The sequence below is a fragment of the Engraulis encrasicolus genome, chromosome 3 (genome assembly GCF_034702125.1).
Source record: "Engraulis encrasicolus isolate BLACKSEA-1 chromosome 3, IST_EnEncr_1.0, whole genome shotgun sequence".
In the NCBI taxonomy this organism is placed as follows: Eukaryota; Metazoa; Chordata; class Actinopteri; order Clupeiformes; family Engraulidae; genus Engraulis; species Engraulis encrasicolus.
The window spans coordinates 5,825,486-5,835,946 of record NC_085859.1 but is presented as its reverse complement, the minus strand read 5'-3'; the positions used below and the strand labels follow the sequence as shown (position 1 = coordinate 5,835,946).

Genomic DNA, 10,461 nt, shown 5'->3' with positions numbered 1-10,461 from the left:
CTCTCTCTCTCTCTCTCTCTCTCTCTCAGTGTGTGTGTGTGTGTGTGTGTGTGTGTGTGTGTGTGTGTGTGTGTGTGTGTGTGTGTGTGTGTGTGTGTCTGTCACTGCCAAGACTGAAGGCAGAACATTTCAGATTTCTTTGCCCTCATAGTATCCCCACTGCTTTCCAGACAGGGCTGGCAAGAGTCCAGGACAATTTAAGTCATATTCCCATGCTCCACCGTCCTTGAGAACTTATAGGTAGGCCATATACAGAGGTATACAGTAATGTAATGCAAGTTGTAATTTCCTATCTTGTAATTACAAAAAATGGCCACTAGAAAGCAGCAACACTCCACGAATACGCCACTCCCATCCAGGAAGTTTGGCGCACCACGAGGGTAAATCGAAACTCAAAACAAGTTGTATCTGAGGAGCTGCTGTCGGTGCCATTTGTCTCTGTTTACTTGGGAAAATGGCTGAAACCATGGCAAGCAACCAGGACATATTCATGTGCTCTATCTGTTTGGATTTTCTAAAGGACCCGGTGACTCTTAATTGTGGACACAATTACTGTGCGGGCTGTATTGAGGACTGCTGGAATGAGGAAGACGTGAAGGGCATTTACAGCTGTCCCCAGTGCAGAAAGACTTTCAATCAAAGACCCGATTTAAACAAGAATGTCATAATTGCTGAGCTCGTGGATCAAATGAGGAAGAGCAGAATACAAACTGCAGCTCCCGTTGAATGTGCTGCTGGACCTGGAGATGTAGAATGTGACGTCTGCACCGGCAGAAAACTAAAAGCTGTCAAGTCCTGTCTGGAGTGTCTGAAGTCGTACTGTGACAGTCATTTGAATGTTCACAATGAACTTATTGGTAGAAATCACAACATGGTCGATGCCACTGGCCAGCTACAGGAGATGGTCTGCCCCCGTCATAAGAAGGTTTTTGAGATATTCTGCCGCACTGACCAGAGTTGCATCTGTCTTCTTTGTATGGTAGACGATCATAAAGGCCATGACACAATCACAGCAAAAGCAGAGTGGAGTCATAAAAAGGTAAGAGGAGGAAATAATGTACTTGTCTTGTGTATTCATAGCCTATAGGCCTAGGCCTATGCACGGCTTTATGCATGTAGGCCTAATTTATATCTATTGTGAACAAAATGTGTTATTTCTACATTGGACTTAGAAGGCACACAAGAGATAATTTATTCTCAAGGGTTCAATGTCTGCCATTCTGTAAAACATTGACAGGCCAACTTCCGTGTAGCCTCCCTCCTACCTACAGAACCTACAGGTTCTGCCAGTCTGTCTTGTGTGAACTGTGTAGGGTTGTGGCCAGATTAGGTATAGCAACTATGCTGCTCACTGAACCTATGCTGCTGCCAAATTTGATCTTTTTATGAATATTTACTAAATAATGATTTAATATTTACTAGTATGACCAAAGTACAGTGTTGCAGCTAAAAATGTATAGCCTATTTCAGGAAATTCAAAATGGCGTACAATGGAAAAGATCCCCCTGCCATTTTCCCAGTCATAATACTTTTAATTGTATGGTGGTGGTACTTGTTCATGAAAAGGTATTTGTGAATTGGCAACATGCATTTTGGAAATAAACTGCTAAACATATTTTTACACACCTTTAATGTCTGGCATGAGGTCACGTTGAATCAGCTGATTGGGAAGAATTTGTGCCGAACAATTTAATTTCACACAACAATGTACCCTATTACACTCACAGAAATAAATGATCAATTCAACTTGTGTTGCTTTGATCCCTGTTGATCCAGGAGGAGTTGGGGCAGAGCCAGAGGAGATGCCAGCAGATAATCCAGTTGAAGGAGAAGGAGCTGCAGGAGCTGAGGAAGGCTGTGGAGACTCTCAAGGTGAGAACTGACCAGAGGAGAAGACAATCTGCAGCAGGTTTCTGGTCATGCAGAGATAGTAGTTATGCTGAGCTGTCACATCTAATTTTGTTTTCCTGAGGAAGTAATGTTAACAACCATTGACCCATCCAGAATTCACGTCATCATCACTGAATGCGTGAGCATTGATTCAAATACACCAGAGATGTTTTAAGGATATTACGAGAGACTCCACTCTTCTGGGTGGTACTGCACTCTAGGGGGAGTGCAGACTCCATTCAGACAGAGCCGTTTATAGAGAGAGTCTGGCCAACTCAAATCATGGACACCATTTTAGTTCCCCAAAGCGAGGATTCTACAGTGTATCCCTTTGGGCAGCATGCCGTCAAAAACGCTGGATCTAAAATACAAATAAGGCTTCATAGACCATCAAACTTGGGTTGTAATATTATCAAGATCCCAACATATGAAAACAAACGTTAACAAGTTCGTTCGTATAGAAGGGGTTTGCTTAAAAGAGGATTTTGTCGGCATAGTGTTGATGTGCTCAGCAGTGCATTCAAGCGTTACTTCCGAGTTGTTGTTGCCTAGGTACAGCCAACGTCAAAGTCGATATTTAGGTAATGTACAGAAATAATATTCACAACGATGGTCAAGTTCACGTACAGGGACCCTGTTGATATTTGCGCCAAAGTTTCACGTTGTGTCGAGATTTAGTAGTTTAAAATTAACGATGTGCTCAGCAGTGCATAATCGCGATTGCAGACAGTAGAACTGTAGGATGAGTCTGGATGCTAGTAGGTTGAGTCTGGATATTCATAGTATGAGACTGGACGTGAGTTTAAATCGCAGGGGGAAAGGACCTAAGGAAATAATAGCCTAACTTGGTGGGCAAAGTTATGTTTTCACAGTATAGCATAGTTACAGGTGGCAATTAAGATTTGAGTTTTTGAGAGCATGTCATCATCATGACTATTTCTTTCAAAAGTAATTGTTAAGTCGAAGGGGGAAAAAATAAATTTGCCTCACACACAACACAGAGAAATCTGCTGCTGTCCGGATATTAATTCTGACCTTTATATTCCATAAAGGGGAGTTTATATCCATGCATGTCCCAAATCCTCCGTTTATGTCACGAGTGAAAAGATTCTGTTTGTTTCTCCTGACCCGGCCCTGCACTACAGCCATATGCACAACAGTTTGTCATAGTTATAATATTTTATCTGCCTACGCAACTGAATCCTCTTTTCTGATTGGCTGATGGGGTTGCAACTAATTCCCTATAACCTGTCAGGCGTCAAACGTGCGACTAAGTTAAGTTACTAATTCTAAACTGCAGGTTGCTATGGCCAAAAGCCAGTCGTTAGTTCTATCGCATTTGTTTAATTCTATCGCATTTGGTTGTCAAGCCAAGAGCCAGTCGTCAGTTCTATCGCATTTGATTGTCAAGTCTGTCGCCCTAAAAGTTCTACTACATGTGCATCTGATAGAGGCGCGCCTGATTACGTGCGCACTAAATTATTCTGCAGTTGGCATAATTCATTGGTAACAAATTTACAGATAAGCCCATCAATACATGACAAAAATACCCTGTACCGAAATTCTAAGCACCTGCCTCGCCATCAATTGTATCGAAACGAGTCACCTCGTCATCTGCTCCACTCCCATGGTTTTTAAAATGTAGGCTATTTCCCGCTGCCTTCCCTTTGTTATTGATCTGAAAACATCCTTTTTTAAAAATTAGGCTACTCTCCTCTTGTGGGGAAGGAACACGTGTGAAAGGGGAAAGGGGAGAGTTATTAAAAATGTCCCTAGCGTGGGGAATCTCTCTCTTTCGCGCTCTCTCTCTCTCTTTTACGCACAAAGTTGACAGGTAGCCTGTGATGATCAGCAGGGGGAAATAGAGGCGTGATGCGACATGTGTCGATTCAGCATAGAAATGCTTCGCAAGTTTTTGTTTTTAAACTTCCATCCCGCCGTGGTATAGGGCTAAAGGAAAACTAAATCATCACAGCGTCGGTAAGGCTATCAAACGAAGATTCTAGGCGCGTCAAGTTGGACGCCCGCACAGCAACATTCTATCTTGATAGAACATGTTTCCTACAACTTTACAGACAATAATAGATTAAAAAAGTACCCCACCATAAAGGCAGATAGGAGGGATAACGGCCTTCGAGGTCGACCGGTTATAGAAATGAATGGCTTGGCGGAGGCAACTTTGTCTCCGTGCTGTGCGCGTCGCCAAAGTTCGAAGCCGCCGCCTCACCATTAACTTCGTATAACCGGTCACCTCGTCAGCCGTTACCCCTTACTTAATATTATAGTGAAGCGTTATTTTTTATATCTGATAATGCTCATTAATGGGAGTGTGGGGAACGAAAATGGCGTCCATAAAACATGTGACCAGCCCAGAACCAATCAAAATAGCGGGATAGCTCGAACGTTCGACCCCATAGTTGGCCAGACTCTCTCTATAAACGGCTCTGTATTCAGAAAGATGTGAAGCATGTACGTTGATAAAAAAAAAAGAGATTCCGAAAAGTACACTTGTAATGGTATTTTGAGAGGGAAGAGGCTGTTCCAGAAGCATAGGAGATGTTTGTTGTTACAAGACATTAAATTACTGACTGGACTGATGACATCGCCAGGGATGCCCGTGTCTGTGGTGCCCACTGCATATCTGAAGTTAGCTCGAGCATCCGTTATCCGTTATCTTATTTCGGAAAAAACAGCTGTTGAGACTCTGTACAAGTGAACGGAGCATGGTGGATTCTGAGACAGCGATGCGCACGCAGCCAAATTACGTCATATCAGTTTACGAACTCTAAAGGGTTCAATTCAGAATGAATGGGCTGCGCTCTCTCGACAGCGGCCCCTAGGTGAACATGGGTAAAATATGGAATGGGGAGGCCGTTCGTAAAAAATGCTAGTTTCTGTACTAGTGAATGGTGCATGGTCGATTTTGCTCTAACAATGCTGTTTACAGACAGTAAAGGGGTCTATACGGTATATAGGTCACATTGTTTACCAGGATTTAATTGCAATTTAATTAAGTCACCAATTACACAACCCCATAGAATTGTATTGAATGATAGTGTGATATCCTACAGTGGCTGTAGCAATCATCACACTTGAAAGGTTGTTTCTTTTGGGTTCGTGCTGTTAAATATTTCACACACTCATACATCAACCTAACAAGTCTCTAGCCCGTGGCTTGATCTATCTTCTTCTCTCTACTAATGGATATGTCCCCATAAGTCTTGCATTATATTTGGTAGGGAGCTCCCCCTAGAGGCGTTAACCATGAATGTTAATAAATGTGGTCTAACTACCACAGATAGTAATATGTGCGTGCGTGCGTGCGTGCGTGCGTGCGTGCGTGCGTGTGTGTGTGCATGTGTGCATGTGTATGTGTCCTATCAGTCTGGTGCACAGACAGCAGTGGAGGAGAGTGAGAGGATGTTTACTGCGATGATCCGCTCCATTGAGAGAAGGTGCTCTGAGGTGACAAAGCTGATCAGAGCTCAGGAGAAGGCTGAGGTGAGTCGGGCCGAAGGACTCCTGAAGCGACTGGAGCAGGAGATTGCTGAGCTGAAGAGGACAGATGCTGAGATGAAGCGGCTGTCACTGACACAGGATCCCATCCATTTTCTCAAGGTAGACAACTTAACGTTTTACAGAGTTCAAAACATGGCTCATGTCAGTAGGTCTATCTCACCCTATTATATGTGTTTGTGTGCCTCTGTGCAGAACATTGTGTCCATCACTGGTAGGCCTTTCAGCAGAATGTCAACCAGTGTCACTTTCAGCCAAAGCTTCTCCTTGGAGCCCCTGAAGGAATCTGTGTCTGCACTGAAGATGCAGTTTGAGGAGAAATTAGATTCTGTCTTCAAGCAAGAAATAGTCAAGATATCTGCAGCAGGTTTGACGACCCTAGACATTATAACTTTTCCATTAGCAATGCATTAGCCCTTGACTCTGTAAGGTGAGACATGACCATTTCATAATTTGTTTTTTTTGTGTGTTGTAGCAGCGAAAAATGTCCAGATCATCCAGAACATACAGAGTGAGTGTTCAACACACACACACACACACACACACACACACACACACACACTACACACACGCACACACACACATCTGGCTTGCTGCAAGGTACACAGCTACACATTTTGTGCCTGAATGCGTTGCAGTGCAGGTATTATGTGAGTTTTGTGGGCGGTAGTTCACCTCAACATAAGGTACGTAGACACAGGATGTAATATTGACACCACAACGAGGGCCACATTTCCATGTTGAGGTCGCGGTAACTTGGTCTCTCAATAACAATAATAATAATAACAACAACAACAACAACAACAACAACAACAACAACAACAACAACTGGGCTGTAGTTCACAGCATGTGATATTGACACCACAGCGAGGGCCACATATCCATGTTGAGGTCGTGGTAACTTGGTCTCTCAATGGGGGCTGTATGTGGTCTATGAGTCTATTTTTGAATTAATTTTTAATTCTAAGGGGGGCATTGTCAGGATTATGTTGAGGTCAAGGGGGCATTGGGAGGCTTATAATGAGGTGAAGGGGGGCGTGGGGAGGCTTATGATGAGGTGAAGGGGGGCGTTGGGAGGCTTATGATGAGGTGAGGGGGCATCGGGAGGCTTATGATGAGGTCAAGGGGGCGTTGTGAGGCTTATGATGAGGTCAAGGGGGCGTCTGGAGGCTTATGATGAGGTCAAGGGGGCGTCAGGAGGCTTATGATGAGGTCAAGGGGGGTGTTGGGAGGCTTATGATGAGGTCAAGGGGGTCGTTGGGAGGCTTATGATGAGGTCAAGGGGGGCGTTGGGAGGCTTATGATGAGGTCAAGAGGGCGTTTGTTCCAAACAGGTGGAGAACCACTGCGGTAGAGTCAAACAATGGGGGACAATATTAATGAGAACCTCGATGTCTATCTGCCCCTCTGTCACAGTGTCTGATGGCCAGGCTCTTACTGCTGAACCAGTGACCAGAGAGGACTTCTTACAGTGTAAGTTGGACACACACACACACACACACACACACACACACACACACACACACACACACACACACACACACACACACACACACACACACACACACACACACACACACACACACACACACACACTTTGCACATACAGTAACTAACTAGTATATGTGTTCATGCATAGTTTTGATGCCCTCGGCAATAAAAACTACTATGTACTGTAACTAGGCAGGAAAATAAAGAGAAGTCAATGAATAAGAAAGTGTGTCCAAACTTTTGGCCCAAACTGTATACACGCACATCAATCACCACCACCCCTCTCTCACACACACACACACACACACACACACACACACACACACACACACACACACACACACACACACACACACACACACACACACACACACACACACACACACACACACACACACACACACACATCAACCAACCCCACCCCACCCCCACACATGCACAAAGACAAACATATTACAACTTGTTTATTTTCCTTTTCCTCTCTTCTCCTCCATCAGATTGCTGTCACTTCACTCTGGATCCAAACACAGCACATGAAGACCTCCATCTGTCTGAGGGGAACAGGAGGGTGAAGAGTAGACCTGAGGCCCAGTCATATCCTGATCATCCAGACAGATTTAATTATTATGTTCAGGTGCTGTGTAGAGAGGGTGTGTCTGCACGCTGCTACTGGGAGGTTGAGTGGAGTGGAGAGGTTGGTATAGCAGTGGGATATAAAAGCATCAGCAGGAAAGGAGATGGTATGGAGTGTTTGTTTGGAGCTAATGACCAGTCCTGGAAGCTGCACCTCATCAGCTCCAGCTCCTCTTTTTGGCACAATAGTAAACAGACTAAACTCCCTCTAGTGGCCAGCTCCAGAATAGGAGTGTATGTGGATCACAGGGCAGGAACTCTGGCCTTCTACAGCATCTCTGGAGACACAATGACCCTCCTGCACAGAGTCCACACCACATTCACACACACACTCTACCTTGGGTTTATGGCATGGGGTGGGTCATCAGTGGAGCTGTTGTGAGGCCCCTACAGGGTCAATGGGTAAATGCTGCTCATGTGGGGGCTCTCTCTCTCTCTCTCTCACACACACACACACACACACACACACACACTTTCCTCTGCTCCTCCACACACATACTTTCCCCTCCTCAGACACACACCTTATACTCTCTCTCACACACACACACACACACACACACCCCTACAGAGGTGCGCACGCATGCACACAGTGCCACACACACACGCAAGCAAGCACACAACGTGCACACACACACAACGTGCACACACACACAACGTGCACACACACACAACGTGCACACACACACAAGCACGCTCCTCCCCATACTCTCTCTCTCTCTCTCTCTCTCTCTCTCTCTCTCTCTCTCTCTCTCTCTCTCTCACTCTCACTCTCACTCACACACACACACACACACACACACACACACACACACACACACACACACACACACACACAGACATGTAATGTACTTTATTTGATAATACATTACAAGTAAATATCAATAGTAACCAAATATGATGAATAATCCAACAACCTTTTGACGAACAAACACATCTCGTTATGGGAATGCATCATTAAGGATAAAGGAAACATTCTTCTCTTCCAGATGAACATGCTCCCTATAACTACAGACATTGAGCAGTATTTAGCTAGCTGTCTGGCCCATCTTTTACTTAGTCCACTGATGTTGAGTCCACTGACCACCAGCCTATGCGCATGGCCTAGACTGCCAAAGACAAGAACAATGAGGATACATGTATAGCCACAGCTTTCAATGGCAGTTGTTAGACGATGGTATTTCAGTTTTTTTGTGCAGTAGGATTCCTCCATGAACAGATCAAAGGTGGCCTGGGAACTCCCATACTGCCTTTAGTTCTACACAATCGTTTCGATCTTAAAGACACTTGTGATTAGGTCTGGTGTTAACCAGGCAAGGTCAAAGGCACAGGCTACTTCAAAGAGTCTGGGTATTTTTTCCTCTTTTGATATGAAAATGATGTCTGCTGTGTTGGCAATTTCTGAAGAGCAGTTTGTGGGTGAGTTAAACCAGTGGGGCTTGACAGGAGTATGTTCTTCCTGAGGAGCACAGGGGATCTGGGCAGCGATGAGGTCCACCAGTCTGGCGGTATACAGTCCTTTGTAGCAGGGGCAGCTGTTCATTATGTGGGCTACTGACTCCAGATGTTGAGGTGGGTCATGTAGCATGCATAAGGGGGAGTGGATAGATGGAAACCAGAGGGATAGATTGTATTTTGTGGGGAGAACCTGTAGGCGTGCCTTCACACAGAACTAGAGTATCTCATCATTGATGGTGGCATTACTGAATATTACACACACACACACACACATACATACACGGTAGATCATCGGTGAAGCTGTTGTGAGGCCCCTTGTCTTATATTTTTACTCTTTCATCTTCTATTTTTGTATTTTTTACTCTCATCTTATATATTTTAATTTTTTACTCTCTTTCCATATGAATGCCAACTGTTATATTATATGGTGGGCTGTTGTTTTACTTTTACAGCTGAAGTCATTGATGACATTAATTATTATTAATTATTATGATTCTAGTCATGATCCAGCCTTGAAAAACTGAATGATTTGATTTAACAGCGAATATTTTGTTTTTGCGCAATTCCCCATTTTATGTACAGATGGAAGGATCTAACAAATATTAATTAATTAATTATTAAGGGTTCGTTATATATACAATTTCTATAATTATTAATATCAATTCCAATCAAAGTTGGGCACCACTGATGATATTATACTAGGTTTGTTATCCTCTATTCTATTTACATTTGGACATTTATATTTCTGGTTTGGTATATTTGTTATCCTCTTTTTACATTTGGACATTTATATTTCTAGTTTGGTGTAGTGGGGGTGGATTGCTGTTTTGATTTTATCGTTGCTGTCAATGACTTATGTCCAAGTAATAAAGTTTCTACTCATGAACAACTGAATAATTTGCGTCAATACTTTAAATCCCTCTCTCTCACACACACACAAACAAAACAGAATATATGAAAAAGACAAAGCTCCATTTATTTCTGGTTGCATAGTGGCAGGCTATTTGCAATGCTGTCAGACTCCCAATAGGGTAACTGGAAAATTCTGCATTACATTTCAATGGGACCTTTCTGCTTAAATTATACAACAATACAAATATAAAATAAACATGAGCCCTTAGGCCCGCAAGACATTGGCATGATTTCAGCTTCCCTCCATATGTAAAAGCTCTTCTAATGGCAGTCCTCTGGTTGTATAGATGTAACATCTTTTCTCTCTCTCTCTCTCTCTCTCTCTCTCTCTCTCTCTCTCTCTCTCTCTCTCTCTCTGTCTCTCTCTCTCTCTGTCTAATGTTTGTGTGTCTGTGTGTCTATGTCAGTGTTTCCCAAACTTTTTTGTCTCATGTACCCCCCGAGCCTTTTTGCTGTGCTACGAGAACCCCCTAACTTGTGTTTTACATCATTTTTTCCTNTTCCAGTGTGACTATGCTCCATGCATTTGTTAAAATTACATTTTTCCAAGTACCCCCTTCAGTG

General features: G+C 43.6%; 1 protein-coding gene across 1 annotated transcript; it reads left to right on the top strand.

Annotated features, from left to right (window-relative positions):
• Positions 1-454: 454 nt before the first annotated feature.
• On the top strand, positions 455-7,912 carry LOC134445615 (tripartite motif-containing protein 16-like). Its single transcript, XM_063194661.1, has 6 exons — positions 455-1,039; positions 1,777-1,872; positions 5,275-5,508; positions 5,602-5,789; positions 6,842-6,879; positions 7,395-7,912. Exons 1-6 carry the CDS (start codon positions 455-457, stop codon positions 7,910-7,912), a joined length of 1,659 nt encoding a protein of 552 aa, XP_063050731.1.
• Positions 7,913-10,461: the final 2,549 nt, after the last annotated feature.